At 49.3% G+C, this 17,909-nt stretch overlaps 1 protein-coding gene across 1 annotated transcript; it reads left to right on the forward strand.

Annotated features, from left to right (window-relative positions):
* Positions 1–2,719: 2,719 nt before the first annotated feature.
* On the forward strand, positions 2,720–16,413 carry ppp1r35 (protein phosphatase 1, regulatory subunit 35). Its single transcript, XM_038277845.1, has 6 exons — positions 2,720–2,834; positions 6,318–6,501; positions 15,078–15,153; positions 15,226–15,332; positions 15,871–15,961; positions 16,050–16,413. The coding sequence occupies exons 2-6, from the start codon at positions 6,319–6,321 to the stop codon at positions 16,355–16,357; spliced, it is 765 nt and encodes a 254-aa protein (XP_038133773.1). The 5' UTR covers positions 2,720–2,834; position 6,318; the 3' UTR covers positions 16,358–16,413.
* Positions 16,414–17,909: the final 1,496 nt, after the last annotated feature.

Below are 17,909 nucleotides of genomic sequence, written 5' to 3' on the forward strand. Positions count from 1 at the left end.
AGTCCTGCCTCTAAGGCAGACTGAGCTCTGCTATTTAACAAGGAGACTGAAAAGTCTCAGCTTTTATTCTTTTTATTAAGATCTGAGGACAGAGGAGGACTTGAAAATGACTTTCATAGAGATTTTAGACAAATAAAACAGTTATTCTACTCATAGAAAATGGTTGTTGTTGACATGAAGTTTTGAATCAATCTGACTGGATGATCTGGTGAACTGGAAAGTGACCTGAGATGACATGATATATAGAATTGAAGTTAAAATTAGTGTAGCTTAATATGGCTAACTGAGCGAGCTAACCTGTTAGCTGCTGAGCACAGCTAGCCACAGCGCTACCCAGCTCTTTACATCACGGTCTAACAATTACTTTGTTGTTTTGTTATCGATCAGGTAAAACGTCATCAGTCATTAGACACGCTAACGCTACAGATGCTCCCGACTCGGCACAATGATGATGCGTGATATTATTATCGTTGTCAGGGCAACCACAATGTTTTACGTGATGTGACGAACTTCGGCCAATCACGCAGCGTAACGGCACTGGCAGGAAGCAGAACCCCAGCAGATCTGGTCCCTACAGCGACCCTCTGCTAACCAGGACTCCAACTCAACCCACCAGGCTTCCTTCTGAGCTAGCTGGGGCTCAGCCTCAGATGATCCGGCCTCCTCCCCAGATAGCAGAGACTCTAGCCCAGCTCAGGCTGATGATTGGCCACAGTTAGCCTCTTTCCCACTGGAAATAGCAGGTTAACGCGTGTTTTTCAAACATGGTGACCCGCTAACAGTCAGAAAAGGCTGGTCTAACCTCTCTGTCCCCCGCTGCGCATCTAGTGACACCATCATGATGTCACCAGTGCTACAGAAATCAGGAAAGTAAACAATGGAGAGCAACATGTAAGGAAGCCAGGGCGTAGTCAGTGTTCTTCATTGTTTCTCTTTATTATCTGTCTGAATCCCTCCCACCAGAGCTGCTCCATGTTTATCAAATGGAAACAGAGTTGATTCTGCCTCTTAGATCAGAAGCGAATGGCGCAATGTGTCGATGTGGGTCGCTTGCCGAGTCATTTGACCCGGTTAGACATGCGTCAGTGAGCTGTTCCCACCGCCACTAAAAGATGGCTGTTTGTGGGTTTAAACTGGTTTTTAACCCAGTGGGACAGAGGTATATGTAAGTAATGTACAAGTGTAAGGGGTTTAAATCATATATTTATTCAGGTAAATGTAAAAGTTAACCTTTAAAGAAAGATAAGAGTAAAAAGTAGATGGTAAAAAAGCTACTAGACTACTGAAGTACCAACTGATCTGCTTACTACCCATGACCATAACAGCTGATTTAATATCTTTTGAGTTATAAAACTTACAAAAATCCGAAGTTGCAGTTTGTTAGATCAGGTTAAGTTACAGTAAACTGTCTTTTCACTTAAAGGTATATATTTTATTTTCCGGGTGGATCATTTCAATCAGTGGTTCTCCTAACTGTCAATCATTCTGGTGATCTGTTCACGTAAGGCCGTCCTACGTGCTCCTCCCGTTAGCGATCTGTTTCTTTCAGGCCTAGATCTGTGGAGAGCTACGGTTTCAGACAGTCATTGAACTCACCTTTCTCACCGCCGTTCTTTGAGAATGACCGAGGGTCGGAAGAGAAAAACTGTCTTCGAAGTATGAGAAGAAAAAGGCCTCAGAATAGGCAGATATATCCCAGAATGCTTTGCCCAGAGAGCTCTCCTCGCAAAGCATTATGGGATTTGCTGTCACAGCGGCCCGCTGTCGGTCCTGGAGGGTCCTATAGGTTTTAGAGATTTTCCTGCTTGTTCAAAAGCCATTAAATCAGCGGATCTGATGGAAGGAAAGCTCTAAAACCTGCAGGGCGTCGGCCCTTGACGACTGACTGTGGCCCTTCCTGGCCTACATAGAGCACTGTAGGGCCCCTATAGTGCTCTATGTGGGGTTGGAGCAGACTTTCGGACACAGACGCAGTCTCTCAGGGACGTTTATAAGTAATGGGGAAAGGTGGAGGGGCTTCTGCTGTAAAGCAATCTGCACATTTCTAGTTGCTTTGTGTGGCCGGGTCACGAAGGCCGTCCTGAAAGTCGCTCAGAGCTGCTGAAACCACAGAGGAGTCTTTCAATTAGAATCACAATAGTTAGGAAACCATTTTAACTCCCTCAGTATTGGTTTAATGAAGCAGCCGTCAGTCAGGAAGCTGTCTGGATTTAAAACTGTGCTTATAGAGGATGTAAGGATAACAGAAGAACATTGATTTATCATTAATATTTAGATGGTGAGGAGCTAAAGTCACGATGCTGTTTCCTGTTAGGGAGTCAGACATCATCATCCTCTCTGCCTGCAGCCATCAGTATTCCCAAAAACCCGAATAATAAGACTTTCAGCATTTATTTATTGATTTTTCCTTTATTTTCTACAATTTCAGATTGCTGCTGGGTTATGTTATATTCCTCACAACGACAGAATACAGGGTAATCCTCATATTTTATTCTATTCTATTCTACTCTATTCTACTGTATTCTATTCTATCATTTCTATTCTATTCTACCCCAGACAACCAGAAATAGGGCAACTTGTGGTTAATAACAAAGAAAACAGGCAAAAAAGAGAAATATTCAATAGAAGATTTAATCTGTTTTTATTATTTTCCGTAAAGATTAATTGGATTGAAGCAGATTAGTTCATTTTCCTTGGAATGTGTGCCGTTTCTTCCCGTCCAGCAGAGGGCGCTGCTTGGTCAGCCAGAGGAGGCAGAAGAAGGAAGCTGCCGGGCGGCCTCTACTGGTTTCCTTTCAGGTCTGAACTCTGCGGGTCTGTTCCGGATAAATCAGGTAACATCCAGTTTAGCGGTGAAAACAACTTTGAAGTTTCCATCCGAACCCAGACCGGACTGATGACTACTTCCGGTGTGCTGGCGTCTTTATCTGTTTGCGGTCCGGCTATGCTATGCTATGCTAATGGCTATGCTAATGCTACCTCTCACAGCCTCTTGGAGAGGGTTTCTATGGTAACAGAGATCACCTTGGCGACCAGGGACGCCTTTAGAACAGGCAGGTTCTAAAGGCGGAAGGTTGGCAGGGTCGGCGTCATCAGAACCAGCTGTTTTAAACCTCTTTGGACCTGCTGGGGAAACGGCTCCCCACAGCCTGATGCTGCCCCTACCATGCTTCAACCTGACTGCTGGGATCAGTTTTCCAGCTTCAGCATGGAGCCATCTTTCCACGCGGTGCTGTCATCTGCAGGGTTCTGCTGATCTTCAGGTCTGATCTGGGACATTATTGTGGATCCAGACCTGATTAGAACTGAACTAGAACTTTCTCCATGACAGTCAGCTGGGTTTCTGGTACTTCAGCGGGATGGTAGTTCCTCCCTGTTCCCTGAAGAGGCTCTAAGGCCAGAACATCTGCTGATTGGGTCGTTAACGCGTCAGGTGACCATCCAGGGGTGTGAATACTTTAGCTGGGTATTTTCTCTCTGCTCAGCTCCTGACTCTGTGGTCCAGATGTGGTTCTGTGGTCCAGATGTGGTTCTGTGATCCAGTTTGACCCAGATGGAGCTGAGGTCCTGGTCTGCAGCAGGAACCTACAGGTTATGGTGAAAATCTCACAGTGTACGCTCTGCTTAAGGCAACATAAATCAATGTGATTTTCACACATGAGGTCATTAACTAACAGACTTTTAGAGGAAAGAGATATTTTTCCCCAATTGGAGTTATTTTAATTTAAATTTGATTAGAATAATTTACTCCTTTGGGAATCTTTGCTAATATATTAGTTTTTGGTCAAGACACTGTCTGGATGGAGTAATGAGTAACACAGACGTCCTAAGTTCCAAAAACTCCTTTCAGGGAGATGCTTATCATAGCATATTTTTACAGATGAATTTAACCATTTTTCTTGAATTCTAATCAAAATTTTATAGAAAACAGTAGTTTTAACTTCAATTAAGTGAAAAATCTGTAAAATTCCTAAATTATAAATGTATATTGACCTCATAAGAAATAGAATTTTTATTGAACCTATTTGAAAAGAAATGTAATTTCATGCAGCTCTCTTAATATATTTAAATCTCTTGCCCTGTTTTTTATTTTATGCTTCACCGCGCGCCGCTTCACCGCCCTTCACCGCGCGGTTTAAGTTTGGTTGCATCGATGAAATGATAGAAAAAGGATAAAGGAACCTTTCTATGGTGGACGTATTTCTGATGGGAGGAGCTGATGGAGGAACCAAGCAGGAAGTGACATCATCAGAGCAGAGCTCTCTAACCCTGAAATCCCACATCATCTGTCACCATCATTCCTCGGTGGGATTTATATTTTTAGGATTTGGGGAAAAATTGGCAGAAAGTTCCCATCCCTGCATCAGAGCGCCACCTGTTGGATCTGTGGACGGTTTTCCATCCTTGCAACCAAACTAGCAGCAGTAGTGGAGTTTGGAGATGCAATCTACTTCTTAAATCTACATTTGCTCTGCTCTAATTTATCCAGAAGTTCTGCAATCACCATTTTTCTCTCCCTCACGGAACTTCCGGGAGACTTGGGATGTCTGGTAACAGTAGAGAAGCTGCAGAGAGGTCTGTTAAACTAGGACTCTGCTTCCTGGTCTGCACCCTGGGGGGTCAGGGTGTTGGGGGACTAATAAATGTGTCCAGATTCCTAGAAAGAAGAGCTGCACCATCCAAAGTGGGATGGATGCCGTCTCTCCGAATCAGACCAGGCTTTCCCCAAAAGGATTGAGGGTGAGAGGAAGCCTCGTTTGGTCAAATTGCTTCAACGATCCCCACGGTTCATGAAGCTTCATGTGAACATGTCACCACCTACTGGTGGAGAGCAGAACTACAGCTACTAATAAAATCAGATTTATTTTTTTGTTCTTTTGTTTTTTTCCCATTTAAGTTCTGTGGAAATTTTTAATGGTCATGGTAATCGGTGTGTATAATAAAATCTTTTGTACTGTTTTTTTAGTGTAAAATGTCTTAGAAGAGAACGATCATTAATGGTACACAGTTTTTCTGCCATGATAGTGAAATAAGCTCAAGCAAACTGAAAGTCCATATTTGGCAATGATGAGCAAAATGAAAGCTGTTTTTATTTACCTATTATAGTTTTTCTACAGTTTTTGGGTTTAATGGGGTTGGAAGTTATGTGTTCAACCAATCTTTTGGTTAAACCAGCCAATCTAACTTGGCAGTGTGTTTACCAGATCTAGTAAGGAGGATCTGGAACCATCAACCACAGGAGAGGAAGTCAGAGTCTTACAGCTGACGCCACTAACACGGATAACTGCTTCCTGCAACAATATTAGCTATGAATGAAGTTACACCTGAATCCAGAGTTTGATCTAATTAGATTAGATTTAACCAACTAGATTGGTTGGAAAAACAACCAATCTATTATCAGAATCTATCCAACTGACAGCAGCTCTCCTCCAAACTCCCTCATCTGGACTGAACGCTGAGCCTGTTTAGATGCATGTGGCGCTTTCTGAACCACTTCCTGTAGCGGTCACTTGGTATCACGGTGGCGAGGCTTCGGACGTCATCATTTTTGGCCCCTCCCCTAAATCAATCACGCCTCGAAGCCGCAGCTCATCTCATGACATCACTACCCAAAAGGTTTGCCAATTATGAATGTAGCCCAGATCATTTTTCAGGACGACCAGCGGCTGAGTGACGACATGCACGTCATCATGTAGCATCACGCCGCTGTCCGCTGCTGAGCTTGACCATCACTGGGGTCCAGTCATCAGGGAGTCCACCGTTGGTCTCCTCAGAACATTCATCCTCCTGGTCTTAGGTCCTCCAGGATCCCAGGGGACCTCCAGACAGGCGGCCATGTTCCGTTATGAGGGCGGGGCTTTGCTCTGACTGCCCTGATTGGTGGATTCCTGCAGAGATCATCCATTCATGCTGCTGGTTCCAACCTTCTCCCACTGATGGACTGACTGGGATCAATGGGACCTTCGGAGCAGCAGAGACGTTTCTGGATCCTCCTCCAGGTCTCTTCCTTCAGACCTTCCAGTCTCTGAGGTCTACAGACGTTCCTCCTGCTGGGTGTCTCATGGACCCTCTGCTGGAGCCTTTAATTGGGTCCAATCAGCTGGTTCCATGGAGGCTGGAGAACATCAGCTGTAGAACCAAGTGGGCTCCATCTGACAGAATCTGGGTGGTTTACATCTGAGATTCTACATCTGTAGATCTGTTTTCAGTTCTGGCTTTGGTTGTTTTACTGCAGGTATTGGGTCAGAAGGTCCAGAACGGTTCACTTCTCTGATCATCTTCAGAACCATCTCTCTCTCTCTGCTGTCTCCCCCCAGGATGGGTTCCTCCCCGTCCCCCCTCCCGGTTCCCACCCCCCTCCCTGGCTGCTCTGTGACGCTCTGCCCTGAACTGGACCTGTCCCTCAATCTCAGCCCGGCGCCAAAGAACCAGCCACAGCAGAATAAGCAGCGGGAACGGCCCCGCCCACTGGGACCAAACAGGAAGAAGAGGAACGCTAAGGTAGCAGTGAGCAACACATCATTAGGTCCTTAGTTAGCAGGCTACTAGTTAGGGATTCTGGACAGACTAGGAACTGGAGAGTCTGGGAACTGGACAGTCTAGGAACTGGACTGACTAGGAACTGGACAGACTAGGAACTGGACAGACTAGGAACTGGACTGACTAGGAACTGGACAGTCTGGGAACTGGACAGACTAGGAACTGGACAGTCTGGGAACTGGACAGACTGGGAACTGGACAGACTAGGAACTGGACTGACTAGGAACTGGACAGACTAGGAACTGGACTGACTAGGAACTGGACAGTCTGGGAACTGGACTGACTAGGAACTGGACAGTCTGGGAACTGGACAGACTAGGAACTGGACAGTCTGGGAACTGGACAGACTGGGAACTGGACAGTCTAGGAACTGGACTGACTAGGAACTGGACAGACTAGGAACTGGACAGACTAGGAACTGGACTGACTAGGAACTGGACAGTCTGGGAACTGGACAGACTAGGAACTGGACAGTCTGGGAACTGGACAGACTGGGAACTGGACAGTCTGGGAACTGGACAGACTAGGAACTGGACAGTCTGGGAACTGGACTGACTGGGAACTGGACAGACTAGGAACTGGACTGACTAGGAACTGGACAGTCTGGGAACTGGACAGACTAGGAACTGGACAGTCTGGGAACTGGACTGTCTAGGAACTGGACAGTCTAGGAACTGGACTGACTAGGAACTGGACTGACTAGGAACTGGACAGACTAGGAACTGGACTGACTAGGAACTGGACAGACTAGGAACTGGACAGTCTGGGAACTGGACAGACTAGGAACTGGACAGTCTGGGAACTGGACAGACTAGGAACTGGACAGTCTGGGAACTGGACAGTCTGGGAACTGGACTGACTGGGAACTGGACAGACTAGGAACTGGACAGTCTGGGAACTGGACAGTCTGGGAACTGGACAGACTAGGAACTGGACTGACTAGGAACTGGACAGTCTGGGAACTGGACAGACTAGGAACTGGACAGTCTGGGAACTGGACAGACTGGGAACTGGACAGACTAGGAACTGGACTGACTAGGAACTGGACAGACTAGGAACTGGACTGACTAGGAACTGGACAGTCTGGGAACTGGACTGACTAGGAACTGGACAGTCTGGGAACTGGACAGACTAGGAACTGGACAGTCTGGGAACTGGACAGACTGGGAACTGGACAGTCTAGGAACTGGACTGACTAGGAACTGGACAGACTAGGAACTGGACAGACTAGGAACTGGACTGACTAGGAACTGGACAGTCTGGGAACTGGACAGACTAGGAACTGGACAGTCTGGGAACTGGACAGACTGGGAACTGGACAGTCTGGGAACTGGACAGACTAGGAACTGGACAGTCTGGGAACTGGACTGACTGGGAACTGGACAGACTAGGAACTGGACTGACTAGGAACTGGACAGTCTGGGAACTGGACAGACTAGGAACTGGACAGTCTGGGAACTGGACTGTCTAGGAACTGGACAGTCTAGGAACTGGACTGACTAGGAACTGGACTGACTAGGAACTGGACAGACTAGGAACTGGACAGACTAGGAACTGGACAGTCTGGGAACTGGACAGACTAGGAACTGGACAGTCTGGGAACTGGACAGACTAGGAACTGGACAGTCTGGGAACTGGACAGTCTGGGAACTGGACTGACTGGGAACTGGACAGACTAGGAACTGGACAGTCTGGGAACTGGACAGTCTGGGAACTGGACAGACTAGGAACTGGACAGTCTGGGAACTGGACAGACTAGGAACTGGACAGTCTGGGAACTGGACAGACTAGGAACTGGACAGTCTGGGAACTGGACTGACTGGGAACTGGACAGTCTGGGAACTGGACTGACTGGGAACTGGACTGACTAGGAACTGGACTGACTAGGAACTGGACAGACTAGGAACTGGACTGACTAGGAACTGGACAGTCTAGGAACTGGACAGACTGGGAACTGGACAGACTAGGAACTGGACTGACTAGGAACTGGACTGACTAGGAACTGGACAGTCTAGGAACTGGACTGACTGGGAACTGGACAGTCTGGGAACTGGACAGACTAGGAACTGGACAGTCTGGGAACTGGACTGTCTAGGAACTGGACAGTCTAGGAACTGGACAGACTAGGAACTGGACTGACTAGGAACTGGACTGACTAGGAACTGGACAGACTAGGAACTGGACAGTCTGGGAACTGGACAGACTAGGAACTGGACAGTCTGGGAACTGGACTGACTGGGAACTGGACAGACTAGGAACTGGACAGTCTGGGAACTGGACTGACTGGGAACTGGACAGTCTGGGAACTGGACAGACTAGGAACTGGACAGTCTGGGAACTGGACTGTCTAGGAACTGGACAGTCTAGGAACTGGACAGACTAGGAACTGGACTGACTAGGAACTGGACAGACTAGGAACTGGACAGTCTGGGAACTGGACAGACTAGGAACTGGACAGTCTGGGAACTGGACAGACTAGGAACTGGACAGTCTGGGAACTGGACTGACTGGGAACTGGACAGTCTGGGAACTGGACTGACTGGGAACTGGACTGACTAGGAACTGGACAGACTAGGAACTGGACTGACTAGGAACTGGACAGTCTAGGAACTGGACAGACTGGGAACTGGACAGACTAGGAACTGGACTGACTAGGAACTGGACTGACTAGGAACTGGACAGTCTAGGAACTGGACTGACTGGGAACTGGACAGTCTGGGAACTGGACAGACTAGGAACTGGACAGTCTGGGAACTGGACTGTCTAGGAACTGGACAGTCTAGGAACTGGACAGACTAGGAACTGGACTGACTAGGAACTGGACAGACTAGGAACTGGACTGACTAGGAACTGGACAGACTAGGAACTGGACAGTCTGGGAACTGGACAGACTAGGAACTGGACAGTCTGGGAACTGGACTGACTGGGAACTGGACAGACTAGGAACTGGACAGTCTGGGAACTGGACTGACTGGGAACTGGACAGTCTGGGAACTGGACAGACTAGGAACTGGACAGTCTGGGAACTGGACTGTCTAGGAACTGGACAGTCTAGGAACTGGACAGACTAGGAACTGGACTGACTAGGAACTGGACAGACTAGGAACTGGACAGTCTGGGAACTGGACAGACTAGGAACTGGACAGTCTGGTAACTGGACAGACTAGGAACTGGACAGTCTGGGAACTGGACTGACTGGGAACTGGACAGTCTGGGAACTGGACTGACTGGGAACTGGACAGACTAGGAACTGGACAGTCTGGGAACTGGACAGACTAGGAACTGGACTGACTAGGAACTGGACAGTCTAGGAACTGGACAGACTGGGAACTGGACAGACTAGGAACTGGACTGACTAGGAACTGGACTGACTAGGAACTGGACTGACTAGGAACTGGACAGTCTAGGAACTGGACAGTCTAGGAACTGGACTGACTAGGAACTGGACAGTCTAGGAACTGGACTGACTGGGAACTGGACAGTCTGGGAACTGGACAGACTAGGAACTGGACAGTCTGGGAACTGGACTGTCTAGGAACTGGACAGTCTAGGAACTGGACAGACTAGGAACTGGACTGACTAGGAACTGGACAGACTAGGAACTGGACTGACTAGGAACTGGACAGACTAGGAACTGGACAGTCTGGGAACTGGACAGACTAGGAACTGGACAGTCTGGTAACTGGACAGACTAGGAACTGGACAGTCTGGGAACTGGACTGACTGGGAACTGGACAGTCTGGGAACTGGACTGACTGGGAACTGGACAGACTAGGAACTGGACAGTCTGGGAACTGGACAGACTAGGAACTGGACTGACTAGGAACTGGACAGTCTAGGAACTGGACAGACTGGGAACTGGACAGACTAGGAACTGGACTGACTAGGAACTGGACTGACTAGGAACTGGACTGACTAGGAACTGGACAGTCTAGGAACTGGACAGTCTAGGAACTGGACAGACTGGGAACTGGACAGACTAGGAACTGGACAGTCTGGGAACTGGACTGACTAGGAACTGGACTGACTAGGAACTGGACTGACTGGGAACTGGACAGACTGGGAACTGGACAGACTAGGAACTGGACTGACTAGGAACTGGACAGTCTAGGAACTGGACAGACTGGGAACTGGACTGACTAGGAACTGGACTGACTAGGAACTGGACTGACTAGGAACTGGACAGTCTAGGAACTGGACAGACTAGGAACTGGACTGACTAGGAACTGGACTGACTAGGAACTGGACAGACTGGGAACTGGACAGACTGGGAACTGGACAGTCTGGGAACTGGACAGACTGGGAACTGGACAGACTGGGAACTGGACAGTCTGGGAACTGGACAGACTAGGAACTGGACTGACTAGGAACTGGACAGTCTAGGAACTGGACAGACTAGGAACTGGACTGACTGGGAACTGGACAGACTGTGAACTGGACAGAATGGGAACTGGACAGTCTGGGAACTGGACAGAATGGGAACTGGACTGACTAGGAACTGGACAGTCTAGGAACTGGACAGACTGGGAACTGGACAGACTAGGAACTGGACAGACTAGGAACTGGACAGTCTGGGAACTGGACAGACTAGGAACTGGACTGACTAGGAACTGGACAGTCTAGGAACTGGACAGACTGGGAACTGGACAGACTAGGAACTGGACTGACTAGGAACTGGACTGACTAGGAACTGGACTGACTAGGAACTGGACAGTCTAGGAACTGGACAGACTGGGAACTGGACAGACTAGGAACTGGACAGTCTGGGAACTGGACTGACTAGGAACTGGACTGACTAGGAACTGGACTGACTGGGAACTGGACAGACTGGGAACTGGACAGACTGGGAACTGGACAGACTAGGAACTGGACTGACTAGGAACTGGACTGACTAGGAACTGGACAGTCTAGGAACTGGACAGACTGGGAACTGGACTGACTAGGAACTGGACTGACTAGGAACTGGACTGACTAGGAACTGGACAGTCTAGGAACTGGACAGACTAGGAACTGGACTGACTAGGAACTGGACTGACTAGGAACTGGACAGACTGGGAACTGGACAGACTGGGAACTGGACAGTCTGGGAACTGGACAGTCTGGGAACTGGACAGACTAGGAACTGGACAGTCTGGTAACTGGACAGACTGGGAACTGGACTGACTAGGAACTGGACTGACTAGGAACTGGACTGACTAGGAACTGGACAGTCTAGGAACTGGACAGACTAGGAACTGGACTGACTAGGAACTGGACAGACTGGGAACTGGACAGACTGGGAACTGGACAGTCTAGGAACTGGACAGACTAGGAACTGGACTGACTAGGAACTGGACAGACTAGGAACTGGACAGTCTGGGAACTGGACAGACTAGGAACTGGACAGTCTGGTAACTGGACAGACTAGGAACTGGACAGTCTGGGAACTGGACTGACTGGGAACTGGACAGTCTGGGAACTGGACTGACTGGGAACTGGACAGACTAGGAACTGGACAGTCTGGGAACTGGACAGACTAGGAACTGGACTGACTAGGAACTGGACAGTTCAGGAACTGGACAGACTGGGAACTGGACAGACTAGGAACTGGACTGACTAGGAACTGGACTGACTAGGAACTGGACTGACTAGGAACTGGACAGTCTAGGAACTGGACAGTCTAGGAACTGGACAGACTGGGAACTGGACAGACTAGGAACTGGACAGTCTGGGAACTGGACTGACTAGGAACTGGACTGACTAGGAACTGGACTGACTGGGAACTGGACAGACTGGGAACTGGACAGACTAGGAACTGGACTGACTAGGAACTGGACAGTCTAGGAACTGGACAGACTGGGAACTGGACTGACTAGGAACTGGACTGACTAGGAACTGGACTGACTAGGAACTGGACAGTCTAGGAACTGGACAGACTAGGAACTGGACTGACTAGGAACTGGACTGACTAGGAACTGGACAGACTGGGAACTGGACAGACTGGGAACTGGACAGTCTGGGAACTGGACAGACTGGGAACTGGACAGACTGGGAACTGGACAGTCTGGGAACTGGACAGACTAGGAACTGGACTGACTAGGAACTGGACAGTCTAGGAACTGGACAGACTAGGAACTGGACTGACTGGGAACTGGACAGACTGTGAACTGGACAGAATGGGAACTGGACAGTCTGGGAACTGGACAGAATGGGAACTGGACTGACTAGGAACTGGACAGTCTAGGAACTGGACAGACTGGGAACTGGACAGACTAGGAACTGGACAGACTAGGAACTGGACAGTCTGGGAACTGGACAGACTAGGAACTGGACTGACTAGGAACTGGACAGTCTAGGAACTGGACAGACTGGGAACTGGACAGACTAGGAACTGGACTGACTAGGAACTGGACTGACTAGGAACTGGACTGACTAGGAACTGGACAGTCTAGGAACTGGACAGACTGGGAACTGGACAGACTAGGAACTGGACAGTCTGGGAACTGGACTGACTAGGAACTGGACTGACTAGGAACTGGACTGACTGGGAACTGGACAGACTGGGAACTGGACAGACTGGGAACTGGACAGACTGGGAACTGGACAGACTAGGAACTGGACTGACTAGGAACTGGACTGACTAGGAACTGGACAGTCTAGGAACTGGACAGACTGGGAACTGGACTGACTAGGAACTGGACTGACTAGGAACTGGACTGACTGGGAACTGGACAGACTGGGAACTGGACAGACTGGGAACTGGACAGACTGGGAACTGGACAGACTAGGAACTGGACTGACTAGGAACTGGACTGACTAGGAACTGGACAGTCTAGGAACTGGACAGACTGGGAACTGGACTGACTAGGAACTGGACTGACTAGGAACTGGACTGACTAGGAACTGGACAGTCTAGGAACTGGACAGACTGGGAACTGGACAGACTAGGAACTGGACTGACTAGGAACTGGACTGACTAGGAACTGGACAGTCTAGGAACTGGACAGACTGGGAACTGGACAGACTGGGAACTGGACAGTCTGGGAACTGGACAGACTGGGAACTGGACAGACTGGGAACTGGACAGACTGGGAACTGGACAGTCTGGGAACTGGACTGACTAGGAACTGGACTGACTAGGAACTGGACTGACTAGGAACTGGACTGACTAGGAACTGGACAGTCTAGGAACTGGACAGACTGGGAACTGGACAGACTAGGAACTGGACTGACTGGGAACTGGACAGACTGTGAACTGGACAGACTGTGAACTGGACAGACTGGGAACTGGACAGTCTGGGAACTGGACAGTCTGGGAACTGGACAGACTGGGAACTGGACAGACTAGGAACTGGACTGACTAGGAACTGGACAGTCTAGGAACTGGACAGACTGGGAACTGGACAGACTAGGAACTGGACTGACTGGGAACTGGACAGACTGTGAACTGGACAGAATGGGAACTGGACAGTCTGGGAACTGGACAGTCTGGGAACTGGACAGTCTGGGAACTGGACAGACTGGGAACTGGACAGAATGGGAACTGGACAGACTAGGAACTGGACTGACTAGGAACTGGACAGTCTAGGAACTGGACAGACTGGGAACTGGACAGACTAGGAACTGGACTCACTAGGAACTGGACTGACTAGGAACTGGACAGTCTAGGAACTGGACTGACTAGGAACTGGACTGACTAGGAACTGGACAGACTGGGAACTGGACAGACTAGGAACTGGACTGCTGGGAACTGGACAGACTGGGAACTGGACAGAATGGGAACTGGACAGACTGGGAACTGGACAGTCTGGGAACTGGACAGACTAGGAACTGGACTGACTAGGAACTGGACAAACTGGGCACTGGATGCCGTGGAAGCTAGCTGATTGGGTAGCTGCCTCCATGTGGAGCTCTTGACCAATCACAGCAGCCGTAGCAACTTGATTGATGTTAACTGATAAACCAGCAAACATCCACAAAGGAACAAATTGCATCATTTGGGTTTTCCAGCTAAAACCGGAGCGGCCATCTTTGTTCTGCTTCCACCTGTGGTTGATGCGGCGACGTTTTTCACATCGCTGCGTTTCACTGCTTCTGTTGGTTTCTGACTTTCAGTGAGTGAGTCTGAGATTCAAAGCGGTCAGGTAAGGAAGAGAGAGTTTGAAGACGTCTGTGAGGGAGATGGACCACCTGTGAAGGTCACCTGGTCAGTCAGTTCATCAGGATTATGATTCTACCGGAATGTTCCGGAGCGGCAGCGACCTGCTGCTCTGGGAGGTCCAGCAGAGGAGGAGGTGTTCTGACCTTTGACCTCTGCTGATTCTGCCAGATGCACGGCAGCGGCAGCATGGAGGAGGTCTCTGTGGAACCAGTTCCAGTCTGACCTTCTGGAGGCCAGCTGGTCTGCAGACAAAGCAGAGGGTGTGAATACTTTAAAGCTGATGTGGACCTAGATGTTAGCAGCTGATGGACCACCAGAAGAACCAGGTGGTCCCAAGTTCTAGAGCCGTGCTGGATGTTGTTTCCATAACGACCACCTGCTTTGTCTTCCTGTCCAGGTGGGCTTCAGAGAGCCGCTCACAGCAGAACCAGAACCTCATCAGCAGCCCAGCAGCAGCTCAGGCCATCACCATGGTAACTATAAGGTTCTAGTCCTCATCCACCGGTTCTGGTTCCGGCCCTATTGTTCCTAATGTGTTCTGTCAGGAGCTGGGGGAGGTTCTGTGGACCCAACCTTCCAGAACCAGAGCCGTCTGGAAAAGGCAGAGCTTAACTCCACCCTGGCCCTGAAGGTGGAGCTCCAGACGCTGCAGGTTTGCTTCTTCCTCCTCCACCTTCTACCCCTCTACGCCGTTACCCCTAACTGGTAGGACTGGGGGGTCCTGAGGGACTGGTAGTACTGGGGGGGTCATAAGGGACTGGTAGGACTGGGGGGTCTGCTCTGACCATGGCAGCTCGGTGGGTCCTGGTGGACTCCACCCGCTCAGGTTCTGCTGCTGAAAGGTTCTCCTTTTTGCTCCGGTCTTTGTGTTTAATCCTTCTCCTGTCCAGAACCGGAACCAGAACCAGGCTCAGAACTACCCACCTTTCTGGGGGTTTGAGCAGACCGGATCCCAGAACTATGAATGGGAGAAACCAGGAACCCGGTTCTGGTTCTGGTTCCAGTCCAGACTCCAGTGAATCCATCTGATCCGTTTCTCTGTCGTTCAGGACCGTTTCTGCTCCATAAATTCTCCCAGAGCTTCCTGTTCCTCTGGGATGGGAGCGGTTCTGAAGTTCAGACCCCCCCCCACCCCCCCCCCTTCCTCTGGGCTCTTCATCCTCCTCATCCTCAGTCTTTCTCTTCTCCAGGAGGAAGCCTTCGATCCCCACAGGGCGCTCCAGGAGACCCTTCAGAACCCAGGAAGGACCCGGGCCCTGATGGATGCCCGAGCCGCTGAAGGTGACCCCCCCTCCAGAGAGGAGTCTGTCCCCGGCTCAGGCTAACATCTGGATGCTACTCATCTCTCTCTCTCTCTCTCTCTCTCCAGAGGTGAACGTCTCTCGCTCTCAGATCCTCTTCAGCTCTCTGGTCAGCGTCAGCGTCCAGGAGGATCAGCTGCTCAGCCAGGTGCTGCAGGACAGGCTGATGCTGGCTCCGCCTCCACCCTGCTGCCATGACAACAAGACAGGAGAGGGCCCCTCCCTCCACTTCTTCATCGACTCTGACCTGTACCGACAGAAGCCCCTCCCACTGGAGGAGGGGCCACCAGTGATGAAAGCGTCTCTGTCCCCATGTCCAGCCTCGTCCACCTTTGACCTCTACAGGAGACAGAGGTGCTGGGAGACCGCGCCCTGACTCGGACCGCCGCCGTGTTCCAGCCTCAGGGCTCTGCTGAAGGGGGGGGGGGGGTTATATTTTTTAAACTGCTGTATTTAATAAAATCATTTCTAGGTGAACCGGCTCAGGTTTCATCTTATTAACTAATTGTCCGTTCTGATTGGATGATTCCAGAGGATCAGGCATCCTGTGGGTCTGGATGAACAGAACCAGCCGGTATCAGAACCACTGACCCACTCTGGGTCACATAGCTGCGCTGTTCTGCCTCAGTATCGGATCAGAACATCCCTGCTTAAAGGAAAAGTCGCTCATATTCAGAATCCAAACTCCTGAAAGTTCTTTAAATCTGAAATGATTCCATCCTGTTCAATAAATGATCAGTGTTTTTAATTCAGAGTAATTTCATGTGAATGTGCTTTACTGGAGGCATCCATGTTTGTCAAAGAACACTACTGCCACCTACTGGTTAGTGACGGTGCGGTATCGGCTGTTGATCAAGTCCCAGTGCTGTATCTGGTGTTTGTCACAACGCGCTAAAATTTCCTTCAATTTTTTCATCATTGCAGCCTTTTGCTAATATCAATTAAGTTCATTTTATTTGTCATTAATGTAACTCAGCATCTCATCCTGACAGAAAAAAACCCAGAAATTTATAAAAAAATAACAATAATCAGCTGGTAATCAGTATTCAGGCCCTTTGCTGTGGCTCCTCTTTAACTCTCAGGCCGTCTGGTTTGCTGATCAGATGGTTCTGCTCCTCCATTGGAGTCCAGCTGTGTTTAATGAACCTGATGAGGAAAGGAGCACAGCTGTCTATAGAAGAGCTGTCAGAGCAAAGCAGAACCATGAGGGGGAAGGAAAGGAGCTCAGAGACTGAGGCCAAGGTTCCTAAACAGGTTCCTCAGCGGCTCCATCATCCTCCAATGGAAGAAGTTTGGGACGAGCAGAACTCTTCCTAGACCTGGACGTCCAGCCAAGCTGAGCAATGGTCAGAGAAGAAGTCAACCATCACTGGCTGAGCTCCAGAGGAGCAGCAGGGAGATGGGAGAAAGTCACCTATCCCTGCAGCCCCCCACCAGGCGGGGCTGCAGAGCGGCCCGACGGACGCCTCTCCTCAGAGCAGACAGACAGATGAAACCCATGAAGGCCTCCCAGACTATGAGGAAGAAGATTCTCTGGTCTGATGAGACCAAGGCTGGACTTTAAGGCATTAATTCTAAGCGTGGGAAAATCACCTGCCTAAAACCATCACATCTAAAGAGCTGCAGCTGTTAACTAGGAGTTTCCTCATGTCATAGTCCTCTTTCTGCAGCCAAGTTTCTACAGGCCAACATGAATGATGTTGATGAAGCTTCATGAGCCCCACCTACTGGTGGAGAGCAGAACTACAGTTAATGTCTTTTTTTCCCACTTAAGTTCCTTTGAAATTAATTGGTCTGAATAATAAAATCTTTTTTTTGTGTGTAAAATGTCTTAGAAGAGAAAAGCTATTTAAGTGAAATAAGTGCAAATTGGGCAGTGATCAAAATGTGTCATTTTTATTCAAACAGTTTTTCCATTTTTTTTAATC

This window comes from Cyprinodon tularosa, unplaced genomic scaffold (genome assembly GCF_016077235.1).
Source record: "Cyprinodon tularosa strain WSP-4 unplaced genomic scaffold, ASM1607723v1 ctg1010, whole genome shotgun sequence".
In the NCBI taxonomy this organism is placed as follows: domain Eukaryota; kingdom Metazoa; phylum Chordata; class Actinopteri; order Cyprinodontiformes; family Cyprinodontidae; genus Cyprinodon; species Cyprinodon tularosa.

Bases quoted from the DNA above. Each gene is read 5' to 3' on its own strand.
- ppp1r35 (XM_038277845.1), top strand. From the start codon at position 6,319: ATGGGTTCCTCCCCGTCCCCCCTCCCGGTTCCCACCCCCCTCCCTGGC. The intron at 15,333-15,870 runs GTTTGCTTCTTC...TCTCTTCTCCAG, and splicing joins TGGAGCTCCAGACGCTGCAG to GAGGAAGCCTTCGATCCCCA. The intron at 15,962-16,049 runs GTGACCCCCCCT...CTCTCTCTCCAG, and splicing joins GGATGCCCGAGCCGCTGAAG to AGGTGAACGTCTCTCGCTCT.